Below are 16,714 nucleotides of genomic sequence, written 5' to 3'. Positions count from 1 at the left end.
ATGGGTATATAAGTGGATTTTTCTACCTTGTACATTTTTTTTTTAAAGGTATGCTTTTTTTTGGTGAGGAAAATTGGCTCTGAGCTAACATCTGTTGCCAATCTTCCTCTTTTTTTTTTCTTCCCAAAGTCCCCCAGTACATAGTTGTATATCTTAGTTGTAGGTCTTTCTAGCTCCTCTATCTGGGACGCCGCCTCAACATGGCTTGATGAGCGGTGCTAGGTCCGCACCCAGGATCCGAACTGGTGAACCCTGGGTCTTCAAAGGAGAGTGCCTGAACTTAACCAGTCAGCCACAGGGCCAGCCCCTACCATGTAGTGTTTTAATTGTGAGTTTTCACATGTCCACAGGAAATGATCTACTGGTATGTTAAGATAACTTCGCTGCTAAGAAGGCAAGATAAGATACTGTATTCTTTGTGACAGCATATTGCCTTGCTGAGTAAAGAACTTAGTTAAAATTATAACTTCGCATTTATGTGTTTTTTTTACAAAAATGAAGAAAAAAACCTTGAAAAGCATGGGAACACAAACAGTGATCGTGGGCTCCTCTGTCTCTTCACTTTTTAATGATAAATGACAAGACCTCAGCACTTTAGGGAACATTTGTGTAGGTCATTATTTTGGGGCAATCTCTACCTTTTTCTAAGATATGGGGCTCATTTTTATTGTACCTCGTTTTGTTGCACAGCTGCTGGCCATGCATGAAATCTTCTAAAATCGGGAAGAGGGTAGAAGAAATTGATTCTAAATTTAGATAAGTGATGAAGTGTAAAAAGCCATTTATATTTAAGGAAGCTACTTAGGAAGTGGCCTCTGATGATGGTCAAAATCAGGAAAAGTCCTATAAAAGCATGTGTGAGTTTTGAGCATGTGTGCCTCTACCCTGGTTGCTGAATAAACAGGGGTTACTGTTAGTAGTTTGGGGGCTGGTGGTTTTGTGGTGTAGGAGGTCTTTAGGAGGAAGGCCCTTCTTTCTCTGTGAGAGATGCACATGTGGGAGAGCACAGACATGGCAGGTGTGCCTGGCCAGGACGTTCTTGGGCCTCTGAAATCCAGCTCTCCGGACCTGTTGTGGGAGCAGATGTGTGAGCACAGGGAACTGTCTCCAGCTCCATTTTCTCTATTATTATTAAATTTTTAATACAATATCTCACTTTTTTTAATACTTTGCTTTGAAACAGGTGGCTCGATTACGGCATTTAAAAATATTCTCATGATTCTGTTCCTTCTATATCAAATGTGTCTCTCCTAAGAAGGTTTTCAAACAGCAGGTTTTAGCTGTGTTTTTAAAAGGCTTCCTCAGTTCCCTCTGACTCTTCTTCTTTTGCATATCAGTTCCTGCCCCTAGAAAAAATTGCGAGGACAGAATTGCACATCTGAGCTAATTTGCCCTCAAAAGGCAGGTTCACAGGAGAACGAACCGCTGGAGGGGTTTTCTGTGGCTCAGTTAAATACTCAGGGAGGGGGGTAAAAGCCAAATTGGATTCCCTGCTGTCCTGTTTAAATCTTGTTTTTCATTGTTATTTGCACCAGCAATACTCTGTGGAATAATCATGAAAATGTGTAGATTGGCAGCTAATTTTTGAAAAATGAAAAGAATCAGAAATGAAATAAGAGTGCTCCGAAGTTTTTACGTTCTCCCGACCTGTTTTGTCAAGTTGTTAGGAAAACCTATAAGGTCCCCCTGCCTAGACACAAAGACCCTGTAGATTGCCTCAGCTTTCTCTTACAACATTTCTTTTTTTAAGATACAGTGTAATTCACAGTGATATGATGGATTTGCAAAAATAAAATCTACCAGTGTGAAGACGAAAGGACTTTTTCTCAGCAAGAATAATGGGTTTTATTAAAGAGGTGTGTGACCTCAGGCATTTTAAATAGATTATAGGCTTGGCCCGTGTTCCCTCTGTGTACGTGCCCCCTTCAAAATAAGTGCCATTGAGTGCACAAGGAAAAAACACCAAATGTAACACTAGTGCGGCCTCACTCGTCAGGGAGAAAAAAAAAACCAGTAGCATATGTTTGACCAAATAACCAGAATTTAGCTATCTTGTAGAAGTGTTGTGATGAAGTTTGCCTTAATTGCAGAGTAACACAAAGAGCGTGACTCTTTTCTGTTCCTTGTCTGTCACACATTTGAAATTTACGCCACGGCACGGGGCTGTGCAGCGCTAGCAGGCAGGAGTGGTACCACCCAGTGGTCAGGGGTTCAGATCTCAGCTCTGTGTCTGTCAGACATGTGGCCTTGAGCAGGCTACTTCTTTCTTAGCCTCGGTTTTCTCATCTATAAAATGGAAATAATAATAAGGATTATGTATAATGATAATGCAGTTTGTGAGGGTTAAAGACACACATTTAGCAAATGGGTACTGAATACTGGGTCTACCTTGGACACTGTGCCAGGCACTCAAATGAAACAGTGGACAAGGTGGACAACATTCACTGTCCTTTGAGGCTTAGCAATTAAATACCAGGTGCATAGTAGGTTGCTTCAATAAATCTAACTAATACCAGCATCCTTTCCTTTACCATCTTTTTCTGGCGTATATAAAGTGCTCAAGAAATGTTAGAAAACATTACTGGACACAAAATTCTCTGTACAGAATCAGGAAGGGGAAGGCGTTTGTTAAAAAGAAAAAAAAAAGATAGTGGACATTGTTTAAACCTCCAAGAACTAGCATTTTTAAAGCCTGTAGAAGTACTGTGTGCTCCCAGTGGATGGACTAATTTTGAGTGACCTGTAGTAGTTCATTACAGCAAGTTTGCTATACTATGTACTTAGCGGTTCTTAATAGCCATTAATTTGGGCAGCTTGAAAAGTAATCAAGTTGTGGTTCTTGACAGGTCCCTGCCTTTGAATTTTGACTTCATGAATCCAGACTCACCTTTTCAGAATTGGGGAAAAGCCTGGGTGTTTCAGAGCAAGTACTGTGAAGAGAGGAGTTCGTTAGAGAGACAGAGAGGGCGCATGGGGAGGCTAAAGGAGGTCTGAGGACCGCCACCAGCCCTTCCCACAGACAATGGCCCTTGAAGGCTCGAGTGGCTCTCTCCAAGTGCTCTTCTTCGAGTCACTTGCTCACTGGCAGGTAGAAATGAGGACACTCCTCCTGGACTCTTGCCCAGACTCCTTGCTCAGAAGCCATGACTGCCCAGGGCTATTGGATGTTCCTCCCCAGGAGACAGCCAAGTTCCAGTCCCTCGTGGGTGTGGAAGGAGGAAAGGACGGTGAGGTCAGGGAGAGTGTTTCCAAAAGTCCACTGTCCCCAAGGGAAGCTCTGAAGGGTTAGCATTGGCAGTAAATCCAAGTTTGTCTGGCCTGTCTGCTGGAGGCCCAGAAGTGCTCTGGGCCTGCTTTGCTCCTGTTTCTCAGTTCTTGATCCTCAATATACCCTGTTCTCTAAAGTCATTTAAATGCCAGTTCCATCAAATGGAAACTGGGCAAGTCCCATTTGATCAGAAGGACCAGAGAGAGAGAAGAAGGGAGGTGAGGAGAAGGAGAGATGAAGGAGACGGAAGGAAAGACAGAGAGAGCCTTTAGACTTCCAGATGAGTGACCAGTCCCGAGTAGGAGAGGAGGGTGAGTTGTGATTATGACAACAGGCTGTGCCCTCCGAGAGGGACAGCCATCGACAGCCTCTGTCATGTTGGCCTTCTCTTATCTCTGCATCTATTTCCCCTTGTGCAAGATTCAGAACTGCTCGCTCCAAAGAAACAATAAAAGCATTCATGTTTATAAGAACTGCTCAGGTGACAGTTATTTACTGATATTGGTGTACTTACTACTATCAATATGTTGAGCTCTGGCCTAAAATTGTTTGGGTTTCCCAAGCAGAATAGAAAAATCACAGTATGTTTCTGTGAAATAATTATCCCCTTTGGCGTCTCCCTTTACAGGCCCACTGGTCTTGGTTTTCATTTAGGTGAAGGCTTGTGAAAACAGGTTATTAATTCCCTTTTGTGATGAACTCCTCTTATTGATTATAAACTCCCTTGTCGCTGAGACCGTCCCAAGCCTGAATTCCATTGTCTGCTTGACCCTGGGCACTGCTTCCACGTGGGAGAAGAGGGCTCAGTAAGCATTGTCTAAAAATAAATACAGAGCATGGTCGTGCGTGTATTGAAGGGGGATAGGATGGTATTTTGCTGCCCCTTTCAAGACCCCCGGGGCTGCCCAGTCTTGGAGGGGGTGGCATTTCCTCTCCTCAAACAGCTTCCCGTCGTTGCATTATTCCTTTGGTCTTTGCCTAAAACCAAAGTCACTTTTACAAAAAAGTCACTAATTTTTCATCCCAAGAGATGCAAATCTGGAGTTTGGGCAAGTTTGAGGGAGCTTGGCAAGTAACCCCCAGTGTATGTCAGACAAGAATTCACAGGGCCCCGTGCAGACTGGAAACGTGGGCCCTGTTCCTAAATGATGAAGAACGTTGTCACCAAACATTAGTCCAAGCAAGGAGGTCCCTCTGAGCACGCCCGCTCCCCACACTGGCCGCACCCCTGCAGCAGCCCTGATGTCAGGGGAGGGCTGTTGAGAGTGCGTATGAAAATCTAAGTGAGGCTGATTACCTAACAAAGTTCCATGGGGTGGGGGTAGGGGAGGGAGTGGGAGGTGGTTATAGGCGTCTAGTGAAAATGGAAACAGGCCTGTTGACACAAATCCAGAGTCCTCTGGCTCCGTGTGGTCAGCTCTGTAACATGCCCATTGTCCTGAGTGTGCAGATGGCTGCTGAAGCAGGACTGGTTCCAGGAAGGTGCCCTCACCCTCGCTCCCTCGGGACACACTAGACACACGGGCTTGCATTTGTGAGATGACTGCCCAGGGCTAGCCACCACCCGCCCCCAGGCCCCGCCCCAGCAGAGCCTACTCTGGGCATTAGCCACGGGCCCAATCAGCTTTCTACTTTGTGACACGTTCTCACATCTCCCTCCCTGAACAGACTGATGCATGAAGGGGACGCAGTGTTGATGGATTCTCCCCATGCAGCAAACCCAGAAGGTACCCCCATGGCATGCCGGAAGGTACCTTCTCTGGGACTGCTTAGATGGGAGCCATCAGCTGGCCTTAGGAAACAATATTTTTTCTTTTAATTGGAGATAACTTGAGGAGACAAGAGGGTAATGGTTAGAACACTTCCTACAACTGAGTAGTGTATAGTTATTAAAACACGGATGTTGATGTATATTTGTAAAATAAAAAGATACATGTAGTATTAAATGGAAAAATATTTTACAACAGTTTATTTGGAATACGTTTAGTATCCTATTTTTTAAAAAGCTCTGTGTATGTGGATATAACCACATACACCCACAGCAGTACCCACACGGAAAAAATTTAGCAGTCCTAAGTGGTGAAAAGTATGGACATTTTCTTGCCTTTATAAAAAAAGTTGTAAAAATGTATCACTTGTAATCGAAAAAGCTCAAAGTCAACATTATAAAATTTTTGTTTTAGAGTAGTACTTGGTGCAACAAGATTCGACTTCTACTATGTGTCTCACCAATCAATCCAGGGAGATTTCTAAGGACTGGTTTGTGGTATATCACAATAAAATATTGTGCTCATCTTCAGAAAACTGAATCTCATATTAATGCTGCACAGTGAATACCAAGATTTTTTTCATTTGAGTCTGTCTTGCTTATAATTGTTTTGACAGTTTCAGAAGAATCATAGATTTTTGCCTTTTTTGCACTAAAAGTGCATGAGACTTTGGGCACATTGCTTTTTGGTGACACGGGTGCTGGTTTGGTGTTTGCTTCTGAGGCTGGTTTGTTTGGCTTTGACTTGCTTGTGGACCCTCCATCTTGGGGCTGAAGTACATGTGGGCCAGGGAGCCTTTTTCCCTTCTGTGGTCACTGGCTGTACCCCTAAACCACACACCAGCCTTGGAAATTCATGTCACAAATAGGACTAGTTCAGTGGCTTTCAGAAATAGATGAAAACCCCTCCCACCCAGAAAAAATGAGTGACGGTCATTCATATCTTCTTCATGACTAGTACTGATATTACTTAAATTGAAAATATGTATTCCATATGCACCATAAAAGCTATTATATATACACATATATATGGCCTCTGCCTGCACAGTTTTCAGCCTAACTGGAGCGGGTAAGTTCCCTCCATCAGTGTCCAGGTCTCTGCTGAAAACAAGCCTCACAGCTCAGATCCACACATCTGAACCGAAGAGATAGAGGCGCCCCCCCCCCCCCCCCACCCCTGGAAAAAGTGGCCTGATTTGGATTCAACAAATAGACTCAGTTTGCTGGTCAGAGAAGGATCCCCTCTGAAGGTTTTTCCAGCATAGCATAAATGAGGACACTTTGTTGAGGTCACAGATTTCTCATCTACAGAGCTCCCAGATATCATCTACTGATAGAGGCTTGAGGCTTACAAGGTGCAGGCCCGCATCCCAAGTGTGAAGTGCACACACCCTTCCTTCTGCCTGCCTGGTGCGAGACCTTTCCGAGTTGTTGTCGTGGTTGGCAGTGCGGCGTCGAGATATTCACTGTTGCCTCCCAAAGGCAGCTCTTCCCAGATGGTTTTCTCTTTTTAAACCAATCTCAGGAGCCAGCCGTCTGTCAGCAAAACAAGAAGGTTTGGGTGTTCTCTCGGCCTTGTTTTGCTGCCATCGTGAGCTTCACTTCCCCTGTGTAACAGCGCTGGTGAAGTCTGAGGCAAGGCCCCTGAACGAGTGGGGGACAGAGACAGAAGCACCCGCATTGCCCGTCTGCCAGACTGGAGGTGTATTCATTATTGATGGAGGGAGTGCGGTAGCTGCTCAGATATGCAGCCCTGCCTGGGTAAATGAGACATTCTTCAGCAAATTGCTTCGTTTTTTGATTGCTGATTGTACGCGTGTCACCAAGCTGACTCAAGGTTCATCGATGCATGCTCAGTAAATTAGAAAGAACATAACTATGGATCAGCCAAGAGAATGAATTCTGTGCCTACAATGACCCAGGGCCATTTAATTTTCTGCTTAATTTTGTTGCAGTCAGTTTGCATTTTGGGTTATTATGCAGTAGGAAATTAACAATAAATAACAAATTTGGTCCTCCTGTGCTTGTAATGATATTTTTATAAATCTTTGTAATGCTGTTTTTAAAAGGATCAAGGTCTGTGCCAGTCCGATACTCCAGCAAGTATGTGAGGAGGAAAATGCATTATTCTTAGTAGATAACCTTGTTGTTAAATACACAGGGCTTCTTTATCTCTCTTTCTCTCCCTCTCATATCTTATTAGTACTTTTCTTTAAACTAAAATCCCTTCCTCTCTTTCTCAGATAACCTGAGGACAATGGACGCTGATGAGGGTCAAGACATGTCCCAAGTTTCAGGTGAGACTTTGTGAGACACGTGTATGGGGGGAGTCCATGAGGACTGCTCCACTGGGGACCAGAAGTCAAGATGCTTGTTGTGCTCATGGGGAGGCAGAGGGGCTGTTCTGCAAAAGGAAAGACCAAGGTGGAATTTATGTTAGTGTTTAATGTCAGCTCTTAGAGTTTATCGCAATTTGAGAAACTGAACAGAAAAATCTCCAAGATAAAATTATTTTTACTGTTAAATCTTGAGAGCAACTTGGAAAGGATTCAATATATGTTGGTACTCATGGAGAGAAAATGATGACTGATCTGCTCTACACCCCAAACACATGCCAATAATGAGTTTAAAAGAGAGAAAAAAAGAGGGAGGAAAGGGAGGGGGGAGAGAGAGAGAGAGGGAGACAGAGAGAGAAAGAGGATGGGAAAGAAGTAGAGGGAGAAAGAGAAAGGGAGAGAACGAGAGAAAGAGAGAGGGAGACGGGAAGAGAGACAGGGAGAGAAAAAAGAGAAGAAGTAGCTTGAAAAACATAGCTAAGGGTCACAAGTCAGAATATTTGTTAAGCGTGCAGCAACATTGCTCCCCTTCACCATGTTTATTCAAGTCATATTGGACATAGCTCTTCTCATCATAGGAGACCCAGGAAGCAGACAGTAAGTATCAGGAGATGATCCTAAGGATGGATCACAGACTGTCCCAATGGGTGATACTGAGGAGGATGAACCTCCAGCCAGTCTAGCAAAGCCTACACAGCTCCCATATTCATAGGTGTAGAGAGCTCATCTTCTGCCTGGCCCTGTACCCAGAGGTGTCAGCAGCAGCAGCAGCCTCCATGGGCTTTGGGTTTTGAGTATTTTATCTTTTGAAGCCTCCCAGGCTCATGGTCAATCCCAGGTTGGCTTCTATGCAAGAATGGCCTTTCATTGTCTTCTGGGCTTGGCCCACCTGCCCCTACTTGCTTCCAAGTTTTTGTTGAATTCTGCATCTCTAAGTCAGCCCTCATGATGGAGACTGGGACCGAGTGAGTGGCTGCTGCCCTGCTTGGTGGCTGCTCACCAGAACTGTGCAGGAGAGGAGATATAAGTCCCATCCAACTAGAGGAAGACCTGCTACAAATCACAGACCTTGTCCTCCTCCTTTATGCCAGTTACTCCTCTCATTTGGAAAGTTGGGACTTAAAACTTTCCAGGCTGCAAAGAACAAGCAAGACTGTCCTTTTCTGTTGTGGCATTTAGGCCCTTCATGTACAGGTGATGGAAGTGAAACTGGTCAGCGAGGTTGGCACATCTGTATAAACTAAAACTGTACTGAATGAGTTGACCCTAGAGATGCCCTTTCCCAAGTGTTCAGAGTATTCAAGTAGATGCTCACAGCAGCATTGGTACTAGTATTTGAAAAATATGGTACATCCACGCACTTGTTCATTCAGCTCTTAAAAGTGAGGATGATATGAATATACTAGTAAGGAAGTATGTCCAAGATGTATGTGAAAGTGAAGAAAGCATGCTTCAGGATGGTCTGCAAAGTGTGATCCCATTCTTGAACATGAAAACAAATTACACATGCACACACGCTTTCTACATGCTTGCGTATACATTCAGGAAAGTTCTGGGGTGATGTTTGTTAACCTGGACCTCCTCTCGGAAGCTTAGTGATAGAAGGAAGGGATGGATTAGGGAGGAAGTGGTGGGAGACTTTTGCTTTTCATCTTCCTTTCGGCACTATTTGAATTTCTTCCCCTTAAGCACATACTTTATTTCTTAAACAGAAGTACAACAACACAACAACAAAAATACTATTTATATGAAAAAACATTTGGCTCTTTGAAGCCTCTCATTTGGCTTAACTGGGGTCTGGTCACTGCTGGCCTGAAGAAGCCTGCTCTGAAGGAGATGTGTGGCCCTTCCCCGGGAAGCAAGTCCCATCCCCTGGGACTGTGGCTGGAGGTGATCAGAGTGTCAAAGCATGAGATGTTAAAAATTCCAAAGGTGAAAAGAGACCCTTCCATTGTTTCTCCTTGTTGCTTGTGGTTTCTTGTTACCATGGATAGCTTCTAAATTGGCATTTTGCATGAGGCATTTAAAGAAGAGGCGACCCCTCAGATCGGTTTGGAGTCTACACTCTGATGTCCCAAAGCCAAAGCTGAAAGCCCTAGCTGAGGAGGCATCTCTAATATTTCCTCTGAGGAACAGTTGGTGAATATTCTGACCTCATATCTTGGTAACAAAAATAACAAATTTTTCTGATTGTCTTCTCCTCTTTATCTTGCCCTTAACATTATGCTAAATACTCCACTTGTTCTGGATGCTGTCTGTTTAAAGGGGAGGGTAGCTGGGGTTCGGGACAAGAATAAAGGGAGGACACATGATACAAGACTGGCTGAAAAAGGAAACTCTTCTTTGGTTGAAAACATTTAAGGTTTGGTTTGAAATTTAGTTTGTCTATACTTAGCAAAGGAAACGCTTCTTCTGAAACACTAATAGGACTTTACCTGAAGCATTCTCACCACTGATAGAACATTTGAAGAGTTGTGCCATTTTCACCAAAGATTTGAAGGATGCTTTTCTACTTCTTGTTGCTTCTCCAATTAAAACCCAACCACATCACTTTTTTTTTCATTTCTAAAGTTAAGGGAAATGGCAGTTAGTTATGGAATAAGGATGTACATTTAGCCAACCAGGAGTTGACATTCTTGATATGACATCTGAGGAATATGCTACTGAATCATCCTCTTTTCCTATAAAATTATTCAGTGCTGTCCACAGGAAAGAAAAAAATAGGTGTCCCTAAGATGGACACTTTGCAATTGCCACTTTCCTATGTAAAGAATGTTCCAGTATCAGCAGTTTCATAGGGGTCAACCTGATACATATGAAATACTCACTTGAAAAGGAGAGAAATACTTAATATCTGCCTTTTTTTTTTTCTGCAAACCACCTGCTTCTTTCTTCCCTGGTATTTATCCTAAATGTGGACTGACCACTATTTATGGTGAATAGTACCTTGTGGATAGTAGACACTCAGTAAATGTTTATCGACTTACGTCCACAGGGTTTGGACAATGGTATTGAATAGGCTTGGAAGAAAGTTTATCTAAAACAAGCTATTCTTTCCTTTTGGGCACATCTCATTCATTCTTTTGGTAAGGTTTTCTTTTTTTTTCTTTCTCTGCTTCTTCTTTGGTAGGCTTTCCAAAATATTTTTCATGCATGTGCATTATTTTCTGTTTTGGTTGCTAAGGGGAGAGTCAGCCCGTGGGAGTTGAGAGACCTGTATCAGCCTCCCATCTCTGTCCCCAGCTATGGGACCTGAGATAGTTTTCTTTGCCTCCTGGGCCATTGTGATGTCATCTGCAAAATGAGGGACTTGAGCCAGTTATCTTTAAGGATCTTCTGGCTCTTTCGACCCTAAAGCTACATTGGATGTTTTCTTAATGATATTTATAATATTTGTGGTAACACAGAAACAAGAAATATGCCCTGTAGACATATATAATCTGCTTAGGGAAATGAGGCTCATCTATACTGAAGTATCAATGGAAATATTTTCTCTCTAGTTAATCATAGTAAATCACATTGACTGAATGCTTTATATTTACCATACATTGCCCTAAGCGTTTTTCTCATTTCAACTTTATAAGCACCCGGTGAAGAAGACACAGGTACCATCTTCAATTTGCACGGAGCTGAGACTCAGAGAATTTCAGTAACTGACCAGAAGTCCCATAGGGAGCCAGACATGGCACTGGGATGCACAGCCCAATTTGGACCCTGGAGTGCAAGCTTCTCCACTGTTCTATAGAGCTGAGATTCTATATTCTGAGTCTTTATTTACCCCCAGGAATTATGTTCACCTGGGTAATTGTATATAATAAAAACTCAGGCATTTGGAAGACAGGGGATCACGGAAGTTTGCTGGGTAAATTATAATCTACTTGAGAAATTATTTGCTTTCTGTTGATAAGCTAATTGTACAATTTTCTCATCTAATTTGCCCAAAAATCTTCTCATAGGTAATTCTTTATTTGAAACATAGGCAGTAGGTAAATGAAATATAAATTGGTAAGAAGTTTCTTTCGTTTTTCTAAACAAGTGAAATCGTATTGCGCCTCCTAAATTGTTCTGTTTAAATACTTGATTTCTGGCTGTCTACACGTCTGTGCCTTGAGTGTCATGATACATGAATTTAGGGAAAATATGGACACTTGGTGCTACACATCCCATATGTTTCTACAGTGTTTTACAGTTTATAAAGTAATCTCATGAGCTCGTTTAGCGTATTAGCATTCATACACGTTATTGTTGTTTTATCTTTACAACAACCCTGTGAGTGAGGCCAAAATCATGGTTTTAGCCTCATCTTACTGTCGAGAAAAGAGTCTTACAGAGGACTTATTCCACATTCCTGTCAGTCCTACAATTGGTTAAACCAGAACTATATCCCAGGTCAACTGGCTTCAAGTCATAGTGTGTTAATATTTGAGATGTGTTGACTTGATTTAATAATTTTATTTTTTTATAATATTTCTATGGTTTTGCATTTTAAATGGTTAGCTGGGAAAATTTGTTTAAAATCAACCCATAAAAATATTTTGCCTAACATGAAGGTTTTCTCGAAGTGGTAAATGTTCGTTGTGGAAATATCTCCAGCACTGGAAGAATCCAGGGGTCACTGAGTAAGGCTCCTGCGAGCGATTAATGTCTCAGCAGCCACTACTCTAACTTTAGGGGCTTTTAGGCAAATCAGATGACCTCTTAAAAACTATCACTGAGTGAAGGCGAGGCAAGGTTGAATTACAGCAGAGCTCTTGGAGGGCACATGAATATATCTAACTCTGCTCTCTTCCAGTTCTGACTTTCTACTAGACGCCGCTGCACATGCTGAAGCTGATTTTTTATTCTCTTCTCTCTGTGTGTTGCTTCTGCATAAGGAGCTCCTATTGATTAGTCTGACCCACGCCGTTTTAGACTCGTGATCCCTACTGTTTTCATCATTCCTTTCTCTCCCCCAGGTAGAAAAGAATAAAAGTACTGAGATACAAGATTAGGGACACTGGAGAGCTGGCACTTAGTTCAGGGCAGAAGCCAGACCAGACTGATAGAATTCTTAAGAAGCACGTCTATTATTCCAGGCATCCTCAACAATTTATAGTTGGTCTTGTTCCCTAATAAACAGACCAGTTAATTTTTTTGAAAAAGTAATCAAGAGTTATTTGGACATATTTTAGCATGAATTGAGCAGAAAGACAATATTCCCTCATCAGATAAGTCCTGATTCTTCGTGATCCTCCCTTGGTTCCAGTGTGCCCTGATACTCAGCCTGTCCCAGACCATCGTGGAGTACGCCGAAGTTATCACAGGGAGATCTTAATAGGAAAATCTTAATAGGAAAATATGTTCATAAAGTTTAATTTCTCAACCTCCCACCCCATGATAACGACAGCTGGTTAATCACCGACACACACACGCCACCACACTCTGCACATTCAATCATTGGGTCAGTTTGTTAGGCCAGAGGTCTCTGCTGTGAGTTCTGGGGAGGTTCTTCAGGGGGTCTTTGAGAAGGCAGGGGGCTGGGTCTCTGATCTTCCTGTGTCCCCACCCTGCAGTGTCCCCACTTTACATGGAAGACTGGTTTTATCTGTTGAAGTTCCGCGTAAGATTATTCTTACCAAAAAAAAGAAAAGAGATTCCTCTGACCACATCCCTGAAGTCCTTCAGGTTTGAAGGCCTTCGTTCTAGGCAGTCGTGAGGAAAAGAGAGCTGTCAGTGGGTCAGGGACTCCTTGCATTCTCCTAATCAGAGCTTTTCCCCGCTTATGAAATCAGAGAAAACTAACACTAAGACATTTTGCTATTGTTACTTTTAAAGTCTTCTGTTTAGGGCAGTGAAAATATTCCTGATGTAGTGCACATTTACAAGGCTTTAGTGTAACCCGGGCACTTCAATCAATTTCTCTCTGGCCTTCTGTTTTCCCTCAGGAAATTCTTCTAATCCTGCCCCATCTTTAACTCTTCATCTCGTGTTAGCTATCCAAATATGCCCAATAGCATTCTTTGTGAAAATACCCCAATGGTGGTAATTACCGCTAAACTGGAAGATAAGTTGCCAGCCCAGCCAGCGAATAGGCAATCCCAGGCTGCTGATTTTCTGGTAACCTCCCTTTAGAATCTTAATCCCGACTGGTCTTCTGCAGCAGCTCACATGGGTTATTTTAAATCAATTTAGGACCTCACCGGCTGTTTCTTGAGTGTGGTTTGTGTTGTCCCCTAACTCAATTTCAAGTTACATCTAGAAGGTTAGAAGATACAGGAGTTTCAGTTTCAAAAGAAAAAGATCATTTTCTAACAGTCATGGCTTCCCAGTGTTGGACTCCTGGGAGTGAGAGAGAGAGTTCCCCACTGCTGGACCCTCTGGTGAAACTTAATTCTAATTCAGTCAAAATAGATATAGGCATCTTGTAAAACCCTATTTCATTTGGTAAATCCTATTTTTTGGTAGTCGTGTGGGTTATGTTTTATTTTCATATTTCAGAGACAAGAATTCGCGTTGGCAGACTTTCTGTGCATGTGCAGGGGAGTCATGTTCCTGGGAGGCAAAGGATTCCCCATTCGTTCTCCTCCCAAGCTTTCCATGCCCACCAACTTGAATCAAATTAGGCAGCTGCCAGAGTATTCCCTGAGCCTTGAAAAGAAGGTGAAGAGACCCAGAATGTGTAGCTCTGAGCAGGGACCGCAGTCTGGTGACCCTAAAACACTAATATGAGGGTGTGGCGAAGCACGCTTAGAGGAGAGTAAATTGGAATGATTTTACAGGGGAAAATTTGGCATAACACATGAAGAGTTTTAAAATGTAGATGCCTTTTGACCCAGGCATAAAACTTCTGGAGATTTATCTTAAGGTGATTATTGAGAACATGTGCAAAGATTGGCCATCAGGATGTTCACTACATTTTTTTATTAATAATATAAAACATTGAAAACAATATAAGTTCAAAAGTAGAAAAAGGATTTACATAAATCCTAGTATACCCATGCAATGGAGTATTACACAGACATTGTAAATAAAGTTGTGGAAGTATGGTCTCACTGGCATGGAAAATTGTTCATGAGCATGTCTAAAAACTAGTTTATTTTGATAAAATATATCACCACATATTATCTATGATATATAAACATATATATTGTGTGTACACATACACACACAAGAATACACCATAGTTTTAATAGTGATAATCTCTAGGTGATTTTAATTGTTTTTCCCTTTTGCTCATCTATGTTCTCTCATTTTTTGGTGTGGCAATGATATTCTTTTATAAAAAGTAAAGTAGATTTTAATCCCCACAGAGAAGCATTAGCTCAGTCCAGTAACTTTCCCCTCAAGCTGTCCTCTTAAGGCAAGCCAAGATGAGGCCCAGGCACTTGGGGCCTCCCCTCTGGTCTGTCCTTGGTGAGTATGCCCCCCCAAACTCAAGCTCCTACTTGTCTCCTCAGGGAAGGAAAGCCCTCCTGTAAGTGACACTCCAGATGATGGTGATGAACCCATGCCTGTCCCTGAAGACCTTTCCACCACGTCTGGAGGACAGCAGAACTCCAAGAGTGAGAGAGGAGTGGGTGAGTTGGGTCAGCCCAGCATCCTGTTAGCAGGTTATCACATGCTCTATTCCTATAAAACTTTTGTATCTTTATATTCTTCCAGAGACGGTGATTAGGTGACATGAGTTGTTTTATCTGTTGCATCCCCTCAACCAGCAGGTCAACGTGTCCATGAGACCCACATGCACAGCAAAATGGCAGAGTTGAGGAGCACCCCCACCACGGGGGGCACATTACTAGCATTATCCTGTGTCCTCAGTGTGCTGTAGGAATATCCAATTTTATGGATTGTAGATAATGAAAGTTATGCATTTTATGTGTTATGGTAATAAGGCTATTTGTTTTTAGAACTTTGCATTAGAAGGAGCCAAATCTGGCCATTTTATGTCATCTCTCTCATCTGTATTTCTTAAATGTCAAATTTAACTGAAAATAGAAAATTTGATAAATACAAATTTTTAAATGTTAAAAATAAATCTAGATGATCTCAGTTAGCGTACATTTACAAACCTTTCCCATAAAGAGGTGAGTATGGAAGTATTGTCAATCTCTCTCCTGGTTAACTTACATATGCCACGGTTCATCTTTAGAAAACCTAGCCCACCCTTTTTATTATAAGAAAACAGAGCCCCAGAGGTGTTCAGTGAATTAACCAAAGTCAAATAGCAGAGTCAGAATTAGACTCAACTCTGACTCAGAGACTAGTTTTCACTCCGTTATGCTACGTTCTCATGAGATAATGAGTCAACAGTTCCTTGGAATACCTATTTTCTTTTTTAAAGAAAAGAACTGTGATATTGAGAGCCACTTGTTTGCACAAAACAACATCGTGAAGGGTACACAGGTCAAAATGAGGTAGAATGGACCACATGTGGATCGGCTGCATAAGTCCCCACAGCCAAGGAGGGCAACGTATGTGAAGCTCTCAGGGCGATGAAAATCACACAGCTCTCTTTCTACAGGACATTCTGATGTAATAACTAAGAAACATATTGTGTATGTTTTCTTGTGTCTTAGAAACCAAGTAGATGTTGTGTATAATGGTTCTTTTTATAAAATTTAGCTATACAGTTAATTAAACAGACAAGGTTAGTGGCTAAAGCTGTTTGATGTGGATGAACCAAGAAAACAAATCTGTGAAGTCTTTTTCCCTGTTAGAATATGCCTACTATCTGTGGGAGAGCAAATGGGAAGAGAAGCATTTGTGGATCTTCCACTCTGTTCTGCACACATCATTTCAGGGTTTCCCAAACTTGAGGCACAGAAGAGCATGCTTTACTCCAGTTGATGCGTGTACTCTCAAGATTGTCTTCTGTTTATTGCAAGTGATACTGGTTTATCATCACCATACTGCTACAAAGGTTCCTTTCAAAACACATTCACATAAATTAAAAAGTTAAATTTAAATAAAAGCATTCGGCTAATGATGGTGTGTATATATGATAAAGATTTGTAGAGGCAACGTATGAATGGCCAATGTTGGGGCAACCCTGTGTTGTCTCATTGTTTAGTCCCTGAAGCAACCAGTGAGTCAGGTACTGTTCTCTGCACTTTACACATCAATAAGCAGATGCTCATAATTTACCCAGGACACAGAGAGAGGGTCTCAGGGACCAAAAGCAGAAGAAATTATACAAATACATATCCACTAAGCATTTAATGAACCGAGACACCAGACATGAGAGTTAGGACACTTGGGGTCATTGTAGAGAAACCAGGGAGCTCTCCCTGAAATGCCGGCAGCTGCCCTGCAGCCTGCGAGCCTTAGTCGCCATGGGCATCCTTTAGAGAACTGAAAGTCAGG

At 42.2% G+C, this 16,714-nt stretch overlaps 1 protein-coding gene across 35 annotated transcripts in view; it reads left to right on the top strand.

Moving 5' to 3' along the window:
* Positions 1–16,714, top strand: part of IKZF1 (IKAROS family zinc finger 1) — a 97,066-nt gene that overhangs the window by 7,703 nt on the left and 72,649 nt on the right. For 26 of the 35 annotated variants that reach the window (XM_044778192.2, XM_044778195.2, XM_070500208.1 and 23 more), the window contains exons 2-3: positions 7,280–7,333; positions 14,809–14,928. In XM_044778192.2, the coding sequence (XP_044634127.2) occupies positions 7,294–7,333; positions 14,809–14,928 (160 nt within the window). In that variant the 5' untranslated portion in view covers positions 7,280–7,293. Of the gene's footprint in view, positions 1–7,279; positions 7,334–14,808; positions 14,962–16,714 lie in introns of all 35 variants that reach the window. The other 9 variants (XM_070499072.1, XM_044778193.2, XM_070499509.1 and 6 more) reach the window with 1 other exon arrangement.

The sequence above is a fragment of the Equus asinus genome, chromosome 1, assembly GCF_041296235.1.
Source record: "Equus asinus isolate D_3611 breed Donkey chromosome 1, EquAss-T2T_v2, whole genome shotgun sequence".
Taxonomy (NCBI): Eukaryota; Metazoa; Chordata; class Mammalia; order Perissodactyla; family Equidae; genus Equus; species Equus asinus.
The sequence above is the reverse complement of the archived record's forward strand: the minus strand, read 5'-3'. Positions and strand labels throughout refer to the sequence as shown.